The sequence below is a fragment of the Rhinopithecus bieti genome, unplaced genomic scaffold (genome assembly GCF_001698545.2).
Source record: "Rhinopithecus bieti isolate Rb0 unplaced genomic scaffold, ASM169854v2 scaffold_70299, whole genome shotgun sequence".
NCBI classification, from domain to species: Eukaryota; Metazoa; Chordata; class Mammalia; order Primates; family Cercopithecidae; genus Rhinopithecus; species Rhinopithecus bieti.
Window position 1 is genome coordinate 60,487 of NW_016826106.1, and position 22,258 is coordinate 82,744.

The 22,258-nt window shown below is 34.7% G+C and overlaps 1 protein-coding gene and 1 pseudogene across 1 annotated transcript; both read left to right on the top strand.

Annotated features, from left to right (window-relative positions):
- Positions 1–6,277: 6,277 nt before the first annotated feature.
- LOC108522846 (olfactory receptor 51V1-like) lies at positions 6,278–7,192 on the top strand. Its single transcript, XM_017863292.1, has one exon. The coding sequence runs from the start codon at positions 6,278–6,280 to the stop codon at positions 7,190–7,192; it is 915 nt and encodes a 304-aa protein (XP_017718781.1).
- A 13,039-nt stretch (positions 7,193–20,231) lies between these two features.
- Positions 20,232–21,181, top strand: LOC108522841 (olfactory receptor 51A4-like; annotated as a pseudogene).
- The last annotated feature ends 1,077 nt before the right edge of the window (positions 21,182–22,258 follow it).

A 22,258-nucleotide genomic window follows, 5' to 3' on the forward strand; every position in this document is an offset into this window, starting at 1 on the left:
TACGACCATCTGATCTTTGACAAACCTGACAAAAACAAGAAATGGGGAAAGGATTCCCTATTTAATAAATGATGCTGGTAAACTGGCTAGCCAAACATAGAAAGCTGAAACTGGATCCCTTCCTTACATCTTATACAAAAATTAATTCAAGATGGATTAAAGACTTAAATGTTAGACCGAAAACCATAAAAACCCTAGAAGAAAACATAGGCAATACCATTCAGGACATAGGCATGGACAAGGACTTCATGACTAAAACACCAAAGGCAATGGCAACAGAAGCCAAAATTGATAAATGAGATCTAATTAATCTAAAGAGCTTCTGCACAGCAAAAAAAAACAAAAAACAAAAAAAAAAAAAAAAAAAAAAAAAACAAAAACAAAAAAAAAATGCCGTCAGAGTGAACAGGTAACCTACAGAATGGGAGAAAATTTTTGCAATCTGCCCATCTGACAAAGGGCTAATATCCAGAACCTACAAAGAACTCAAACAAATTTATGAGAAAAAATCAAACAACCCCAACAAATTAGTGGGCAAAGGATATGAACAGACACTGTCAAAAGAAGACATTTATGCAGCCAACAGTCACAAGAAAAAGTGCTCATCATCACTGGTCATCAGAGAAATGCAAATCAAAACCAAAATGAGGTACCATCTCACAACAGCTAGAATGGCGATCATTAGAAAGTTAGGAAACAACAGGTGCTGGAGAGGATGTGGAGAAATAGGAATGCTTTTCCACTGATGTTTTGAGTGTAAACTATTTCAACCATTGTTGAAGACAGTGTGGCGATTCCTCAGGGATCTAGTACCAGAAATACCATTTGACCCAGCAATCCCATTACTGGGTATATACCCAAAGGATTATAAATCATGCTGCTATGAAGACAGATGCACACGTATTTTTATTGCGACACCATTCACAATAGCAAAGACTTGGAACCAATCCAAATAACCATCAATGATAGATTGGATTAAGAAAATGTGGCACATATACACCATGGAATGCTATGCAGCCATAAAAAGGATGAGTTCATGTCCTTTGTAGGGACATGGATGAAGCTGGAAACCATCATTCTGAGCAAACTATCACAAGGACAGGAAATCTGTCTACTATAAAGACACATGCACATGTACGTTTATTGCAGCACTATTCACAACAGCAAAGACTTGGAACCAACCCAAATGTCCATCAATGGTAGACTGGATAAACAAAATGTGGTACATATACACCATGGAATACTATGCAGCCATAAAAAATAATGAGTTCATGTCCTTTGCAGGAGCATGGATGAAGTTGGAAACCATCATTCTCAGCAAACTAATACAGGAATGGAAAACCAAACACCACATGTTCTCACTCATAAGTGGGAGATTAACAATGAGAACATATAGGCATCACACACTGGGGCCTTTCGAGTGGGTGGGAGGCATTGGGAGGGATAGCATTAGGAGAAATAATTATTGTAAATGACAAGTTGATAGGTGCAGCAAACTAGCATGGTACATGTATACCTACATAACAAATGTGAACGTTCTGCACATATATCCCAGAACTTAAAGCATAAATATATCTATATATATATACACACTAAAAATTTCAGCAAACATAACCCAGTTATTTTTAACATTCAAATGTCAGTCAATGTAGCATACCATACAGAGAGATTAAAATATATGTGTATGTGTGTGTATAAATATGTATATACGTGTATATGTGTGTATATATGTATATAAATATATGTATACACAAATATACATATGCATAGGTATATGTGTGTGTATATATGCTTATATATATACACGTATACATATATATACACACACACAAACACATATACACATACACACATATACTATAGTAGTCTTTTAGTTGCTGGAGAAAAATATACCTGACTGAATTCAACACCCAAGCCCAAAATCATGCATATTGTTTCCCATGTTTTCTATCTTAATGATTTGTATTTAGATCTGTGCTCTACTTTGGAAATAGTATGTAGTCTGTATCTAGATTAACATTTTTTTGCATATGAATGTCCAATTGTTTCAGCAGTATTTTTAGCTTTATTGAGGCTTGGCAATTAAAACAATTGTTTATATCTAAGGCATACAAAGTGGCATTTTGTCACAAGTATATTGTGCATAATGATTTCAACAATTATGCTAATTAACACATCCTTCATCCCATGTAGTAGTTTGTGTGTGTCTGTGTGTGTGTGTGTGTAGTGTGAGAATTTTTAGGTCTACTCATTTAGCAAATTTCCAGTATATAATGCGTAATTATTAAATATACTTACCTTACTGTACCTTAAATATCTAGAATGTATTCATCTTATAATTGAAAATCTTCAATTTTGACCAATATCTCCCATTTCCTTCACCCCTCAATCCCTGGCAACTACCACTCTACCCTCTGTTTCTCTAAGTTTGGCATTTTAGATTTTACGTAAGTGATAGCATACAACATTTGTCTTTCTTTGTCTGACCTTTTTAACTTAGCATAATGTCTTGCAGTTTTATTCATGTTGTGACAAATGGCAAGATTTCTTTCTTTTTAAGGTGAATAATAATCCGTTGTATAAAGATGCTATAATTTCTTTATTTACTCATCTGTTAATGGACACTTAGATTGTTTGTTTATATCTCAGCTATTGGGAATAATGCTGCAATGAACGTGAGAGTGCAAACATCTCTTTCAAATTCATATTTCATTATGTTAGATATAAATCCAGCTGTAGAATTACTGGGTCATACGGTACTTCCATTTTCAATATTTTGAGCAACCTCCATTCTTGATTCCAGAGACATATGGAAAGTCTCAATTATTCTACAATGGAAGTGATGTGCAGTGATTTATACATTAATAAAGACTTCTAACCCAGAATGTGCTCCATAACTTTAAAAAACAGTATTATTGAAGGGGCCATAGAATTTACTATAAATAATTTATATGTGTGTTCAATAAACAGATATGAAGGATCTACTTACATCAGGTACTGTATTTAGATGCATAAAAACATAAAATATCTTTCAACCACAAGGTGTTTACAATATAGTGGAGAGACACACATTGAAAAATAGTTGTATCCCTATGTAATTAATCTTTTAGGAGGATAAGAGTAAAGTGTCTTGGGAGGAAAGGATTTACTGTGTCCTTGGAGGCTGGGGAAGGCTTCACAAATACCACATGTTCTCATTCATATGTGGAATCTAAAAAAACGATCTCTTAGATGCAAAAAATATAGCAGATGATACTAGAGGCTGGGACTAATAGAGAAAAGGGGAAAGAAGGAGAGATTTTTTTTTTAAGAAGTACAAAATTACAGCTGGATAGAAGGAATAAGTTCTATTATTCTACACCACTTAGGATAACTATAGTTAACAATAATGTGTTATGTAGTTTCGAATTCCTAGAAGAAAAATATTGAACATTTCTCAAACAAAGATATGAGAAATGTTTGAGAGGATTGATACTCTGATCTAATCACAATACACATTATATATATCAAAATATCACTATCTGCTGCATAAATATATATAATTATTGTATGTAAATTTAAAAATAAACATTTGTAAAAAATCCATTTGGTATAGCTAGCATCTGCTTTCAAAACACTTGGGAATTGAACATCTTCAGAGCAGTTCTCTCTTGGATGGGAATTTCTGATCCTGATGGATTTGTTTCTAAGGAAATAGACAGGGACGAAAAGAACAGAGGAAAAGATACAGGAGTCCCTATTTTTCTCCTTGGATTGGCCCCTTGCATGTGAATCACATATATATACCAGGAGTTCCCAAAACAAACATTTCATACTCAGATTCTTAGTTTATCTCCATGCATCTCAGCCACTTTCCAGAGCATCCTTCACTATTCTTTGTGGTAGAGCCTTAACCTTGGAGCCACTTCCTGCTGCCTTCTTCTGTCTCTTCTCTTCATCAACCCTACATTTGTTCTTTTCTCTAGCCTTCATCTCCAGATGACCTCCTTTCCCTTTAAGGGATACACAACATGATGCGTCTGTGACCCACACAGTTTGTACTATACAATCAGTCCACAGTACAAATACAGATTCCATTCCTTTCCATATTTGATATTTCCTTTACTCTGATTTATAACAGTTTTTAAAACCTCTAAATAGAGGAAGGTATAATTTCACATTAAGGAGGTGAATAATGAACTGTGATGACTGCAAGAAGCTCAAGTGAAAGCTTTCTGTTTTGTCCTTTGGAATGGGCCATCTTTGACAGCTGTCACCCATGCAATTTCCTGGTTGTTTGGAAGCTGTACAGCATGATGTTACATGAACATAATCAACACGTGGATGAAGTGTAAAGGAATTCACTATAGTAAACTCAAGTTGGAATTTAAAAAGCAAATATAACATAACTAGGTGAAAGGTACACAGATCTATCTGAAACATTTCTTTTTTTGTTTTCTTACAACTACATGGGAACCTACCATTATCTAAAAATAAAGAGCTTAATCTTTACAAAGAAAAATAGTGGCATTTATTTTCCTTGTACCTTGTACTATTTAACCTTTTGTTCATATTTACGCATTGTATTTTCTTAGCATTGTAAATTAATGCTTATTGCATTAGTCACTGATGTTTATTTTGATTGAATCCTTATTTAAAACAAAAAAGCACATCTTGAATGTAATTATGGGTCAAGGTAATTTTTTATCTTTATTAGATTTATTAACTCCCCTTTTCCAAGGATATTGCTTAGATACTCAGTTACATTATGAGGATCATACCTAAGTATTCATATAAATTAGATATTATCATATATTTTAAAATATATTCTTCTTAAAATATTAATCACTTCAGGTTAAAAAATAGTTTTCAAATAGTTTTCAATTACCCAACTATGCAAATCATTTTGTTAGCTTTCCATAGAGCTTTGTTTGTAGATGAAATCCTAGTAATATATTTATAAGCTCTAATAATCCATAGATTCTGTTAACCAAAGAAACTCACATCATGTTGCCTTCTACTTAATGTGGAAGAGGCGCTGAATGTAGTGGGTAGTACATACAGCTACAAGAGTCTTGGCCAAGATAGACTATCTTTATGACTATTTGATTATTACCAAAAAATGTGGTCTGCTTCAATAACTGATTTTATATTACCTGCAAAGAGCTAACACCATCATAGATAAAATAGATATTATCAAATATTTGTTTAGTATTTAGTTTAAAATGTATGCCAGTCTCCCATAGTATTTTTTTTCTGATACATGAAGATCTTACAAGATACAAAAAAGATGTAAGTCAAGAGAAACATCTATTAAACGATCTGACATTTTATTAAAATCTATATTTTCTCCTGAGGTCTGTATTACCGCTCAAACTTATGATGTCTGGCAGGATCAATATCTACAGTGATATGACATCAAATTGTTTGTTAATTTACTTTTAATGACACATTGCATTTGAATGTATTATTTCCCAATTACTATTATTCATTAAGAAAGTGCAAATTAAAACCACAATGAGAAATCACTGCACACAAGCAGATGGCTAAAATAAAAATATAAAAATATAAATACAAATGGCTAAAATGAAAATGAAAAATAAAAAATTTAAACACATTCCAATTATACGTGAAAGACATAAGATTACATTGTGAGACTCAGAAAAGACAAAAATGTTGCACAGGATGAAAAGTACACCAAAATAGAGAAGAAAATAAAGTTAAATTTAAATAAGTAAATAATTTGGAGAGGGGCTATCGTGGAATGTGTAAAAAAGTTTTGGTTTAACTGAGTTTGTGTAGTTTCTGTGGAATAATCTTTATCTGCTGCAAAGTTAGGTTGCTTTAACTAGTTAACATCTTTTGGAAACTTACTACAGTTTGAGGGTAGTACTCAAGAGAAAAATGACTGCATATTTTCACATTCTCCTGAGGTTGATGCCAACTCTAACAGCAGTACCAGTGATCATACACTCTTTTCCTTTAATGAACGGAGATTCCCAGAAGTCTAGCCTAGAATCTAAATCTCATGGGCCCAGTAATATTACTGTTCCTTTATAAAACTCCCTAGTCTTCCGTCATCTCTAATCACTAGCACTGAAAATTCCATGTCTAGGCAACAGAGTTGTGCCCTTAGAGATGAAGAATAAGGTCTCTGTTTTGCTGAATTTATGACAATTACAGGAAATTGTATTATATTTTATTTTCTTTCCAAAAGCAGACAAACATTACTAAAAATTAGGAGATTACAAACTTAGGTAATTTGCATTTTTCTAGAAGTGTTTTCAATCTTCTATTAATGTCTATCTCTAACTCAAACGTCAATAGTTTCAGGTTTGTTCTCACTGGTTTTCCTGGCCTAGAAGTTCACTATCCCTGGCTCTGCACTCCTTTCTCTTCCATCTATGTTCTGGTGTTCCTGGGAAACTGCATGGTGCTCCATGTGATCCGGACTGAGTCAAGCCTCCACCAGCCTATGTTCTATTTTCTGGCCATGCTGGCCCTCACTGACCTGTGCATGGGGTTTTCTACTGTGCCCACGGTGCTGGGGATCCTGTTGGGGTTCATTCAAGAGGTCAGCCTGGATTCCTGCATTGCCCAGTCCTATTTCATACATGGTCTGTCCTTCATGGAGTCCTCTGTCCTCCTCGCTATGGCTTTTGACCACTACATCGCCATTTGCAACCCACTGCGCTATTCTTCCATCCTAACTAATGACAAAATCATGAAGATAGGGGTGGCAATCTTATGTAGGAGTTCTTTGCTAACACCTCCAGTCATCATCCTTCTGAAGTTCTTAAATTATTGCCATCCTCACATCCTTTCTCCCTCCTTCTGCCTGCACCAAGACTTAATTAGAATTGCCTGTTCAGACATCCGCTTCAACAGCAACTATGGTCTGACACTGGTGATCAGCAACCTGTTGTTAGTTGCAGTGCTCATACTTATCTCCTATATTATGATTTTGCATACAGTCTTGGCCATCGCATCCTGGAAGGAGAGACTTAAGTCTTTGCAGACCTGTGTGTCTCACATCTGGGCTGTTTTGGTTTTCTACATCCCAATCATTGGTCTGACCATGGTGCATCGCTTTGGGAAATGCCTCTCACCATTGGTTCATGTCCTCATGGGCAACATCTATGTTATTTTCCCACCCATGATGAACCCTATTATTTATAGTATCAAGACCCAACAGATACGAAGAAGAGTCTAGAGATTGTTCTGCTTGAAAGGAGCCTAAGTTCAGATCAAATGTGTATGTATTTAAAGTCAACAACGAAGTTTAAAAGGGTAAGAGTCAATAAGTATTTAAACATAGATTTAATGTTGCATTTCAATAATATTTTATGTTACAGATACGTTCTTCACTTTCCCACAATCATCAGTCAGTAAAATTGACATCTGTAATACTGTGATAAGTTTTATAAATCAGAAATGTACATACAGTGGGCTGAGAATCATACTAGTGCATAAGATAGATTATCTATTACAGTTAATACCTTATTATAGCTAGCTGCATCAGGGTATTTTGATCCACCCATTATGGAAAAGATAAGTATTGCTATCTAACATTGTTCAAGTAATTACTAACAGATCAATTGTTATCTCAACCATTTTTATTAGTCTGGCAGCATTCTTGTATATTGTTTATTATACTGTTTATCCATGGCCCCTGCTATCTGGTTTATCCACATGGCCAGATGGTGGAGGAAGCTTCATAGGGAGACTGGAATATTTGAATAAATTACATATGATGAAATTAACAGTATAAAAATAATCTTGATGTTAGTTTGTACACAAACCAAATAATCTTTCTGTACTCCTACTCTATCAATAGCAACTGAGCAAGAGATATAGAAAACCAATAACTGCCAAAGTAGAAAGAAATAGACTTTTTTGATTAGTTTCTCAAAATAATAATGCCAATAGCAGCTACCACTTGAAAACCATTTGAATCATTTGAAAATATTTAACTTTAATCCATATTTTTATTTGTGTTGTCTCATTTGAATCCTCTGTCCAGTAAAAAAAAAAAAAAAAAAAAAAAAAAGAGCCTAGATTACAACTATAACCAAGTAATACAAATATGTTTCTTATTTTAAGTCTCCATTTATTATGTTCCAGGCATCATCATAAATGTTTTATTTATAATTCTTCAGTAAAAAATTAGTGGTCACATAGATAAAATGACTTCCTTAAGGTTTTGTAATTAGAAGAAGTGGAGCAGAGATTTGATTATTGGCAGTCTGAGTCCACAGATTGCCCCGTTAGTCATAGACTATATTTTGTTCTAATGTTTAATGTCCAATGTGTTTCCTGATTAATTATATTATATTGCACTCAATAAAATTATTTGAAATCCCACATTTTTCCATTTTAAGTTCCATTATGTTTCTATATATTCTAGTCATTATTTTGTTTTGTAATCTCCAACAATAATTACTCCTTTTTTGACTCTTCAATAATAGCCTATTTTCTGCATTTCCATAATTTCCTTCTGACACATCTGATGCACATTCTAAAGTTCATTTTAAGTAACATTATATCCAGATACCTAGAACAATTCATTGAATGTTGTACTGAGACTCCTAAGCAAGGAAAGGAGATGATTCTGAGTCATCTAGGTCCCTAAATTACCCTTACATAGTCCCAGGATACATTGACTGACCTTGTGCCTTGGAGAATTCCAGTTTTTTTCTGAATCCCTGCCAACCTTTCTCAGGCTGATATTTGATCTTGGAATGATAAACCTGATAGATTTACTTTGGTGGTATCTGATTGATTCTGTCCTTCAATCATTGACTCTCACAGCTCTCCCTCTGTCTATGATTGTGAAGTCATTTTGCCCTTTACTCTGTCAAATCCATCGTTTTAATGGCATGCAGTCAGACCTTGTACCACCTTTCTTGAGAATTATTGCTTTAGTAGCTAACAGTCTATTTCTTTAAACTGAGCATCTCATTTTAACTAAAGTATCCTTACATCCCTGTTTTGATGTATTATCTTTTCTATGATTTTATTTTTTTTTTGAGACAGTGCCTCAGTCTCCCGAGTAGCTGGGACTACAGGCACCCGCCACCACACCTGGCTAATTTTTGTACTTTTAGTGGAGACAGGTTTTCACCATGTTGGCCAGGATGGTCTTGATCTCTTGACCTCGTGACCCACCCACCTCGGCCTCCCAAAGTGCTGGGATTACAGGTGTGAGCCACCATGCCCGGCCTGAATCATCTTTTTTAAAGGTTTCTTTAGCCCCTCTACAAACCTAGAAGATCACTGAAGAGTCACCTTTGGATTTTATAGATTTGGAAATAACATCCAGAGGGTTCATACTATGCCAGATAAACAGGATCTTTGACTGTGATCCATGCTTTATCCATTTAACTTGATCTTCAAGAATAATGTCCATGAGATTCTGGGTCTGGGCATTAAGATGCCAAGATAATTGGAGATCCTAAATCTGCTGACACAGTATCTTGATGTAAAGGGAAGTTCCTGTAACTTTTCTCCTGCCCTGTAGGTCAATGCTGTAGTGCCCATCCAAAGCTATAACTTAAGCTGATCTGTGGCTGCAGAGGGCCTGTGCTTGTGAAATGCTTTTGTTTTCAATGTGTGTGGCTGACCACCTGGTGAGAAGTTAAATCTCTGACCTAATGTATGAGTGGGTGATCAGAGCTCATGGAATGCCTTCCCCACAGGAAGACATCTCCAAGAATTTGAAACATGGGAAATTTCCACAATGGTAATCAGCAAACGGGAAACTCAGTATTATTTGGAAAATAAAAATAAATTGCATCTGTAGAGACTTTAGTTATTAAAAGTAATCTGGAGATGATTTAAAGTTTACAGGAGCATGTGCATAGGCTATCTGCAAACACCAGGCCATTTTATATCAGGAACTTGAGTACCCATGGATCTTGGTGTGTGTGTAAGATCCTGGTACCCATTCCGTGCAGACACCAAAGGGGAACTCTATAGTGTTTACCTTTTGAGGGTGATGGAAAAGGTGGAGGAAGACAATAAACAATAAAATTTATAAAATAATTACACATTTTGACCAGTTCTCTGGAGGAAACAAATAGTGCATTAGGATAGAACAAGAGATATAAATAGTTGGGATCAGAGAAGATCGATTTACAAAAAACTATGAATTCCAAATTATTGGCAGGATTATGTGACCTTAGTGTTCAGTTTATAACAGGTACGCTTTAATTAATTCTGCCATTTAAAGTATTAGTTAATATTTTTTGAAAAATACATACCTAGAATTTTGAAAAAACAGATCATGAACAAATAGTTCTATGCCATATAAATGTTTTCATTGCTCATGTTTGACAATGAGCTAATAATAAACATTTTCAGGCTGAGGCGGGTGGATCACAATGTCAGGAGATAGAGAACATCCTGGCTAACACGGTGAAACCACGCCTCTACTAAAAAAAAACACAAAAAATTAGCCAGCCACGGTGGTGGCGGGCGCCTGCAGTCCCAGCTACAGGAGACTGGCTACAGGAGGCTGAGACAGGAGAATGGCGTGAACCCGGGAGGCAGAGCTTGTGGTGAGCAGAGATTGCGTCACTGCACTACAGCCTGGGCCACAGAGTGAGACTCCGTCTCAAAAAAAAAACAAAAAAACAAAAAAACAAATATTTTCAAGCAGGCATAATATTGTTCTCTGGCAACCCTCCCACAAAAATGCCCTGAAAATATCCTTCATCTGATAATGAAAATTATAATAAAACTTACAAAATAATTTCAGGAGTCAGTGAAAGCCTGAATAATTACTTAATTAGTTATTATGCAAGATTTTACATATTATAACAACTTGGATGTAAGATTATATGTTATATAAAGAAAACAACAGAATTATCCATAAGACAAGTACAATAAGATTAAAATAATAATATACATCTCATTTTGAAAAGAAAGGATAGATATGTTTTTTAATTATTAAATTTATTTTAATTAACATGTTATATTTAAACATTTACACAATATTGCACATTTTAAATATTCTTTCCTAATTTCTTTGCTAACATCATGTATATGTGGGTCTATATATGAATAAGTATACACCTATATAATTGAGATAACATAATATGTATCATTCTGCAACCTCTAATTTATTTTCAAAATACTTTTATCTCCATATAAGCACTTAATTGTAATTTAGTCTGTAAAAATTGCACTACTCTATTTTTTGGATGCATTTTAGTATACTCAACCTGGGCATTTATGATGCTTTAGTACTTCACTGTCATCAATGTTATGAGCATATAAACATGCATTTGTGAGTTTGTGTGCATACTTGTACAAGTAAACATGTAAAATGCTTTTATTACTTAATTATTCATTATTGTTTTATTATGTTCTCTGGCATCTCATTGTGGCTTTGATTTCCTGATGAATACATTTTACTGTTGCCAAAAACAGTAATAATTATTGTTTCTATGGTATAAAAAATGCAATTCATTGTGCTATCATACAATGACCAAGAATATAATTGCTACTTTTACATTTATTAAGGGAGCAGGTATGAATTTATTATCCATTTCAACAGCTTTAATTAACATGTCTGCTAACAATATTGAACTCTATCTCTGATGAAATCTTTCTTCTGGCTCCCCTCTAAGAAACTAAATTGGTTTCGTGTCCCAAGATTACCTAAAATCATTGTATTCCATAACATTATAAATAGGAAGGAAGAAATAAAGAGGCCTCTCTCTTTCTCTCTCCTGCTGGTCCAGTGTTTGTAAGATGCAGCTTGGTAATATAATTGCTAATAATGACAATAAGCGGCATTATTTGATTTTCATTTTATGTTAAGCTCTGTTTTAGGAACTTTGCATTGATCATATCACTTAATCTTTTTAACAACTTTGTAAGGTAGATAATATTTCATGACCATTACAAGTATAAATATACAAAAGCTGGGAAAGAATAAATATTCTTGACAAATTTAGACATCTGGAATTCAAAACTTGAAGTCAGAGAGCAAATGTTCAATTGTTAGATTATGATACTAAATATATGAGTATATTTTCTGTGAATTATAGATGTAATATTATAGGAAAATAAGCTAAAATTCTGTTAGGTTAATTTGGGATTTTTTTTTTTACCTATTTTTCTAATGTGTGAGAATGGGCTGTATCTTTAGGTAGCCTTTTTTTCTGTGTCAATAAAAAATTGAAATTAGCTGTTGAATTATTATACTTTAAGCCTGTTGTAACAAGGCTGAATATCACACAGCAAATAAGGTGTCCTTCCTCTAATATTGTCATGAACAAAAGCAGCATAAACAGTAAGACTGTAATGTTGACTCATTCACTCAAAAACATTCTGTTATTGTCATTAGGTTCTCTTGAGTTGTAGAGTTACATTAAAAAATTTTTAAAATGAAGGACTAAGTTCTTTAGTCTATATCAATAAAATGTCTTATTCAAGGAAGAGACCTGGATAACTCTCTCTCTTGAATTTGTTTGGTCTTAACTCCATAAATGATGGAGTTGAGAGTGGGTGGTACCACCACCTAAAGATTAGCAAGAAGGATATGTATATGGAATGGTATACTGTGGCCCCCAAACTGGTAAGCAAAGAAGGAAAAGAAAGCTGGTGCATAGAAGGATGACACACACATGGGAGCCACAAGTACCCAGAACCTTGAGATGGGCACCTTGGGAAGGAATTCTAAACACAGAACAAAGTATAAGGACATAGGAGATGATGATAAGCACCACATCCAGGCATATGAAAAACAAGGCCACAATCACTCCCTGGTAGATGCTGATTTTGATGCTATCACAGGCCAGATGAAGAAACTCCTAGTCACAGATGTGATACCCATTTTTTCCACTGACTGTTGTGGTCAGAAGGGCAGTATATCTTAGTGGATAACAGATAGCCACGTAATGGTCAAATCCCATGGCCGGCAATATGGCAGACTCTGCCACAAAAATGAAGTGTAGGAAAAGCATCTGAGACACACAACCACTGAAAGAAATACCCTCCACATTGAACTAGAAGATTGCTAGCACCTTTGGTGTGGTGACTGTGGAGAGAAGGATATCTGCTAGGGCCAACATGGAAAGAAAAAGGTACATGGGTTCATAAAGACTTCCCCTCAGTAAAGATGAATAATAAGAAGAAGGTAATGCCTACAACAACTACTATGTACAGGGGATAAACAGATGGGATGGAGACTCATGTGTGTGCATCTTTCATTCCTGAGATACCAAGCATGGTGTACCAGAAGTCTCCAGGGTTGCTCTGCTTTGAAGAGGTCATCTTTTACTCTGTGCTCCAATACTAGACCTTGGAATGGAATAAAGAAAGGAAAGACAGAGAGAGAGAGAGAGAGAGAGAGAGAGAGAGAGAGAGAGAGAGAGAGAGAATGAAGAACTACAGTTATTTTATCAGGGTAAGTGTGAACTTTGGCATTGTAGGAAAGTGATTGCTTTACAAAAGAATTGGTGATCACTCCTGATTCACCAATAAGCCAGAGAGACTTAACTGACATGAAAGTTATCATGGTTTTGTAGGGTTATTGCTACTGGTTATTATGGTGATGGTAACAACAATAATTATAAACTTTAATGAATTTCAAATATGGTCTAAGTACAATGTTCAATTATTGATTTGACATCAAGCATGAAGTCTCTAGTAGGGTCTTGCACATCAGAGAGTTTTCCTTTTCTGATTCATTATATCTGATTCATTATAGTAATTAATCACATTATCATTCCTGGAGCTCCAGAAATACAGATGTGGAATACTGTTGTGGCCTTTTTAGGAGATTAACACCACTGAATCAGTGATAATGATTATCCTTATACTTTAAAATGAAGTCTTCATAAAGGAGTGCCTTTTTTCTTTCTTCAATAATATACTTGGAGATAAATACAGTAAAAGTGCAGGTAGTCTTTGCTTTTCACAGTGCTGTATTAACTGAATGTTGCATATATTAGCACCATGATTTCACTTTACAGGTTACAATAGGCATGTATTTCAGTTAAACAGGCAATGTGCGAAGTGAGCACTCATATTGCTTTATTCTAACTTAGGAGATAGTATCCACTCATTGTTCACACAAATGAACTATAGCTCCCACTATTCCCTCCCACCTACCCTAACATTTGCTCATATTTTTTCTTCTATCATGTGTTTTCATATTAGCTCATTTCTTTCCTCCTCCTTCATTTCTTTTTCGACTCAAACTTCCCTAATATTCCTGGAGAAAGGAAAAAGGTAGGTAACAGATAAAGCAACAAAATAAATGAATTTTCAATGTATACAGTAATTAAATAAATTAATGAAAATGTATTAAAGGTCACTCTGTGTATAGTACTATGCTAAAGAAAGATTCAAATATAAAACATAAATATTATCTACTTCAAGAATGTCTTATCCATGTGAAGACACCAAAACATGGACAAAATAACCACCCCTCAAAGCAGATCAGAACAGGAATGATGGAGATATTCAAGCATACATGTATAGCAACACAGAATAGACATTATGTTCATCCAGGGACTTGGGACAAAGACTCATGGAGATGATGTTTTTGCAATCAATTTAAATAAATGTTTTCATTAGAGAAGTTAACTAGAAAAATATGAGGTGTATTGAAGTTTTATATCTATTATAAACTCTTTACACGGAAGGCCTAACTTCGAAAATATTATAAATTTGATTAATAAAGACAAAATGAAAGCTTATGCTTTGCTCAAGACAATATAGAAAAAAGATATTGATTTTGAGGATTTTATAATTTTAAAATCAACATCACAGATAATTGGGCAGAAAAATTAAACATATTGAATTGAATGTGAACGCAGCTGACTCTTCACCTCCCTATTCTGCATTTGTTTCTCTTCAGTCTACCCACCCCTTTAGTTTTCCTTTCCATCCTGAATAATTTAGTCCTAAAACAAATAGTTGAAGTGCAGCAATGTAGACGTCTATACTGGCGTGTATGGCGTTGGTAGTGGGCATCACCAATGAACCAGAGAAGGGTGTGGGAACCTGATCATGTGAGGAGAACATCCCTGCAAGTTATTTCCTGGCAAGTGATGCACAGACAAGACAACATAAAAACGATTACATGGGAACATGGCAGGGGGTGTCAGCTTGGCAGGGAGGATTCTAAATGTACTACTAATCAACAGGAAGGATAGTGAGGACAGCCAAAGCCTGAGTAGTATCTTTCTTGTGCATCTGTCTCTTCTCCAGTGCCATGAACTCTAGATACTTTGGTCTCCTGGAATTCTCAGCAATAATTTTTTAACTCAGGCAGTTCACAGACTCTATCTGGGTTTCCTCTCCATTTACCACGGTCTACAAATTATCTCAAAGCAATCAGCTGCAGCAGTTATAGGACCTAGTTTATTTATTATTTCATTGCTAGATATTAAATGTCTTAGAAATCTTTGCTGCATATATTTTGCCTAATTATTTTCATTGTTTTAGGTGGAAAGGTAAATTCTACTCCTCTTACTGCATCTTGTCAGACAGCAGAAGTCCCTGTCCATTCATTCTACATTGATCAAGTATAGATTGAATGTCTTCTCTATACCAGTCATTGTATTAGGCATTTGGATGCCTGCAATATTTTACCTTTGAAACATTCAAAAAAGAGGAAGAATTTATAATCACAGGAAAGATGCAGTAAAATTTTTAAAAGAGTGGGCAAAAGTTATAGGCAACAGCTTTACAGGAAGAAAAGAGGAGAAAATCTGAAAAAAAAAAAAACAACTTTAATGAGGCCACACTAACTCAGACTGTCATATATGGCAGTATACCTCGCAAAAAATCTACAGCACTGCAATGTTCTGACACAATATCATAATAATGGGAATCTATTACAATGGTAATGAAAGAGATGGTTTCCAATACTCAACTTCTCAGAGAAAAGTAGAGAATCCCATTTCAAAAGGATTCACCAAAAAAAAAAAAAAAAAAAAAAAAAATAGCAAACCAAGTATTAGGAACAATCACTTATAAAGAAAAGCTCATCAAGTGTTTGTGTTGAATAGTAAGGATTCAGCTGCTCTCAGGCATGAATGTGTGATTAATTAAAAGGACTTTAGGGTATTAAGAAAAGCAAATTTGCCATGGTTTTAGTTCCAAGTAATTTCTTTTTGTGACACTGTGTGTAAATAGTATTTAAATTAATATCTCATGGAACTATTTTGATAATCTTCCTCTGGCCACCTTCCATCCACAATTCTCTATTTATTGCAATAAATAACTCTGCTGTGATGCAGGTGCCTCTATAAGAAGTTTCTGACATCTTATAAGAGTCTATCCACTCCCTTGCCAATGCCAAGGAGGGTGAGACTGAAAGAGCAGAACTGTGCTGCTGAATTCTCTTGTTAGTTTTTTTAGATGGTGCTGGTTTTATGGAGAGAAGATTGTACACTATGTGGAGTAACTCTTAATTCACTTTATTTCCACTAAAATAATAGGGATGAGGCATTGTTTTTAGGAGATACTCAATTGAGGGCTCTGGGGCAGAAAGGAGAAATTATACATCTTAAAGTGATTAGGGGTGAATTTGGAAGTGGGACATGCTAACTGAAACAGTTAAATGTCTTTGTGACAGGAATAATCTGTAGGATATGTTTCTTAATGGAATGGGTAATCCACAACAAGATAAAAGGAAATTAGGATAAGAATACCTGGAAATTGAGCCAGTTGACAAATAGTAGAATTAATATTTACATAGGATGATACGCTTTTCTTCCCCAACTTTCAAGATAATGGCACCTACTCTTGAATTCTAAGTGAGCCCTACTGGGTAATAACGACCCCCAAAACTTTCTATACATAAAAGTTTAAAATGAATCCTGGATTACTAGTAAGTTTTATGCCTTTGCTGGGGATTACCAACTATAGGCTGTGGTAGGAATCTCTAAACTATTAATTTATTTGTTTAAACAAAATTTGCCGTGTGCCTTCTTTTCCAAACAGAGGTGAACTATCCTTATGCAGATATGTGAAGGATGAAATCTCAACATGAAAGGTACTTAAAGTCAAATTTAGTAAGGGAAAACAGTTGGAAGATAATATGAAATTATATGTTTCATTATTCATAAAGAGGAATTAAGCAATACATTCAGTGGGGATTTGATGGCTGGAAAAAATTCTGGGGATTTAAAATAGGCATTGGATCATTTTTATAGATTGTTGAATACAAAGTGTCTTTTAAGTGTGGTTTAAAATTACTATTGGCTACGATGAAGCATGATCACAGTTGAGAATATATTAAAAGGTATATACACATCATGATGTGAGAATGAGTAATATATCTGGTAATACATCTAGTGTAATAAAACAACCAATCTGACTAGAGAGTGAGTAAAAAAATCAAATTAATTGAAAAAAGGCATTCTTATTGAAAAGGAACAAAAATATAAGCACAAAGCATATTTAAAAATGAAGCACACAACAATATAGACTAAGTACACATTTGACTTTTACATTAGTTGTTGCAGTATTCTTGATGGTGGTCTTGATGCTGATAGTGGTTGCAGCAATTGCAACAGTGATTAAAAAAAATAAAAGAAGAGAAAGATGCATACAAAGAAGTGAATTCCAAAGAGTGAATTCCAAGATATTCTGGAAGAAAGTTGAAGCCAAGGCAGAGCTGGTTATGTGTGCATATATGAATCTGTAGTATATTCTATGTTTCTGCTTAAAAGACATACATGATTTATTATGGTGAATAAGACGTTTATGTTTAGAAGAGAGTTTTCTTAGTATTGCAAAAAGCAACGTGTTCAGTGACTGCGTGGGCAGTGTTTATGGTGGGATTGGATGTTCTACTATATTATTCACAATAACTTTCTTGTTTTTCTGTTTTTTTAGAAACATAAGTGACTCTGATACTCCACATGTACAGCTGAAAAATTCTTTCACTTAGTATCCTAAGTCCCTAAGAAGTTGACCTCCTTATTAAGGGCTATACATGTTCATTGTGACTCTTCCTCCTCTAAAAGGACATGTTTTGTAAAATTCTCCTTACTAGTCATATAATGAAAGAATATAGTAGGTTGTAGTAAACATTCAGTGCCAATAATGTATGAATGGAAGACTAAACAAGCATAGGTCTACACATCAATAGATGGAAATATACAAATTATGAGTCCTCTGGGGTCTGTGTTTTAAAGATATATTAACATTTATGGAAAGATTATTTTGTTTCATTTAACATTTACACGGTTTTATAACAGTACAGAAGTTCTAATTTTGGCTGAGAGTAAAAAAAAAGGAATAATCTCTTGTTCCAGTCCTCCCTGCTGTTAGCCCTTTTTCTGAGAAAGAGTCCTGCATTAATTTCTGTTCAAATTTTCTTCTGGTGTTTTATTTTGGTGTATATTTTAAAGTATATGATTTTACAAAAGATATTTGCTTGGATTTCATGCTCTTCTAGGTAAGAGTTTAACTCAGTTTTATTACCTTTGTTCCTACTCCATCCTTGTTTCCAAATGTAGCTGAATCAGTGTTTCCTGTTTTTGCATGACAATTTGTAATTTTAAACAGAATATGTAAATTTTAATGTATTCAACCAGTCACAGGTGTCCTCCTACCTTCTTTGTAGGATAAAGATATGACTTAACACCATTTTCTCTATTTTTAAGACAGTTACCAAGGTATTTAATGTTAACTAAGATATATTTTGAAATGGATATATTTCAAATTTTTTCAAGAAATTATTTGTTGATTTTTTTTTGCATAATCTGTCCCTTAATTTTCTTTTTCTCTCTCTTTTTTTTTATTACACTTTAAGTTCTAGGGTACATGTGCACAATGTGCAGGTTTGTTGCATATGTATACATGTGCCATGTTGGTGTGCTGCACCCATTAACTCATCATTTACATTAGGTATATCTCCTAATGCTATCCCTCCCACGTTCCCCCACCACACGACAGGCCCCAGTGTGTGATGTTCCCCACCCTGTGTCCAAGTGTTCTTATTGTTCAATTCCCACCTATGAGTGAGAACATGCAGTGTTTGGTTTTCTGTTCTTGTGATAGTTTGCTCAGAATGATGGTTTCCAGCTGCATCTATGTCCCTACAAAGGACATGAACTCATCCTTTTTTATGGCTGCATGGTATTCCATGGTGTATATGTGCTATATTTCCTTAATCCAGTCTATCATTGATGGACATTTGGGTTGATTCCAAGTCTTTGCTATTGTGAATAGTGCCTCAATAAATGTACGTGTGCATGTGTCTTTATAGTAGCATGATTTATAATCCTTTGGGTATATACCCAGTAATGCGTTGGCTGGGTCAAATGGTATTTCTAGTTCTAGATCCTTGAGGAATCGTCACACCATCTTCCACAATGGTTGAACTAGTTTATAGTCCCACCAACAGTGTGAAAGTGTTCCTATTTCTCCACATCCTCTCTAGCACCTGTTGTTTCTTGACTCTTTAATGATTGCCAGATCACCATTCTAACTGGTGTGAGATGATATTTCATTGTGATTTTGATTTGCATTTCTCTGATGGCCAGCGATGATGAATAAAATTTTAGATCCAGTGGAAAAGTAATATCAGTACCCACTTCAGGGATTTATCACTCTGTTATATTTTGATGAGCAGCTTCCTTTGAAAATATCAGCACATCATTTAAAAACAAAGCATTAACTAAACTAGAAATTTATTTTAAAAATGATTAGTATCCCATGAAGTTGGAAAGTACGACTTGAGTTTTATCTGGGTTGTTGAAATATTTTACACTTTATTTCCACAGGTAGAAATACCAAGAAAAATACTCATGCTTCCAGATCCTTAAATATGATGTTGATGCCAAAGAAAGTGCTGGAAAGTCTTTTGAAAGTTCACCAAAGACGAAAGTAAATACAGATAAGAATGTAATCTGAATAAGTTATCAAGACAGAAAATATGTTCTGAGAATAATTTTTTTCCTGAGAACTTGGATAAGAGAGAAAATTATGTACTTAATTTCCATTTTCACTAGATTAATGATTGAGTGTTCTTGGCCAATATAATTCCACTAGCTCTTACATTTTACCAGCAGTTATCTATTGACCAAACACTAGATAGTTATTCCAATAGCATTGAAACTTTTAAGGATAAATTCCTTGATGTAAATTGCCTAGGGTAAATGCTGCCCCAGGAGAGTTAGACGCATTAGCTATCACTATCTTAAAAGTTATGATTTTATTTGTACAAATAGAAACATTTGGAAGCTTACCTGGGTTACATTTCAAGACATTTGCATATGGGACCTATAAACAATAGCTGGTTTCAGCCACACATTCTTCTTCCAACAGGCATCCACGGACTAGAGTCTGTACAAATATGGATTTCTACGCCCCTGTGTGTCATGTACCTCATTGCCATCCTAGGAAACTGCACCATCCTCTTTGTCATCAAAACTACCTCCAGCCTTCATGAGCCTCAGTACCTCTTCCTGTCCATGCTGGCAACTACAGATTTGGGTCTGTCCTTGTCAACTCTATCTACAGTACTCAATGTCTTCCTCCTGAATCACAGGGAGATTGAGTTTCATTCTTGTTTGACACAGATGTTCTTCATTCACACCTTCTCCTGCATGGAGTCAACCATCCTGCTGGCCATGGCCTTTGACCAGTTTGTAGCTATTCACAACCCACTGCACTACACTGTGATTTTAACTCCTGCCAGGATTATTCAGATGGGGCTGACAGTTGTGGTTAGGACTGTGATAGTGATGGTACCTTTGCCAATCCTGCTCAAGCGACTGCCCTTCTGCAAAGATGTCATTCTACCCCACTGCTACTGCTATCACCCTGATGTAATGAAGCTGGTCTGTGGTCCTGTCAGAGTCAACATGATCTATGGGTTGTCTCTTGTCATCTGCTCCTTTGCAATTGATTCTATGTTCATTTTCATTTCATACACCTTCATTTTGAAAACAGTGCTGGGTATTGCCTGAAAAGTGGTCAGCTCAAGGCACTTATTACTTGTGTTTTCCACGTCTTCACTGTCTTCATTTTCTATGTGCCACTCATTGTGCTGGCCCTAATTCATAGGTTTGGTAAATTCACATCTCCTCTTCTCCATGTCACCATGGCTGATCTCTTCCTCGTCTTGACTCCTGTCCTTAATCCATTGGTTTATAGCCTGAAAACCAAACAAATAAGGTGAGCAGTGCATAAGGTATTCAACAGGAGAAATTTGCTCAAGTAATAAAGTATTGCCTTACTGAAAAGACACTCTGTCTCCCTCTTCCCCTTTCATCTGTCTGCTTCTCTCTGGGGAATATGTCATCACTTCAAGGCATAGTCTTATGAGAGTTGAGATATTTTATTCTTGTCTGCCAAGAAGATGATAATATACTTAGTTGTTGTCTAAGAAGTAAATTTCCAAATATGACACTTTACCACATTGTGAAGTGAGAATATGTATATGTGGAAATCGGTGAGGAATATATGTATTTTCTTTTCTTGTTTAAAGAAACACACAGAATATGTAAATTGAAATATTGTGGAAACAAGGCAGTTAACAATTGTTTTCTGGAAAACAACAATGAAACCCGAATATACCGACAGATGGGAAATAAGTTTCTTGTACTTTTGTAACCCAAACTTCAGCATCATGCAGTATACCAAAATAAAAAAGCTGTACCCATACCCACTGCATCTAAAAGTTGAAATTTAAAACAATAAAACAAACAAACAAAACTCAAATTATTTTTTTCAAGGAATCATCCACTAACACAAAGGAAACATCTATAAATTAGGGAAGGTGTACAGGATTATTTTAGTGTTCATTAAACATTAGAAATTAAAAGTTGATTATTCTATAAAATTTGGTCATTTCATTGAATGTTGATCCATCATACAATATATGAATGAAAAAACAAATTTGTCAACCAGAAAATGGAATGAAGTACTGATGTGCTACAACATAGATAATCTTCAAAACATTATGCTGAGTAAAAGAATCGAGACATAAAAGGCCATATAGTACATAATTAATTTATGTGAAATAATTAGCATAAATAAATCTATAGAGACAGAAAGTTGATTGGTAGTTTCTAGATGCTGGGTGGAGACAGGAATGGTGAATAGCTGCTTAAAGAGTATGAGGTTTTATTTTGAAGTCATAAATATATTCTGTAACTAGATACAAGTGGTAGCTTATAAAATACTGTGAATATATTAAATTCCATGAATTAATCATCTTAAAGTCATTAATTTTACAGTATACGAATTTACCTCAATTAAAAGGTGGTGAAATGCACCACATTAAATAAGATTAAGA

Excerpts from the sequence above, each read along its gene's own strand:
- LOC108522846 (XM_017863292.1), top strand. The coding sequence starts at position 6,278 with ATGTCTATCTCTAACTCAAACGTCAATAGTTTCAGGTTTGTTCTCACT.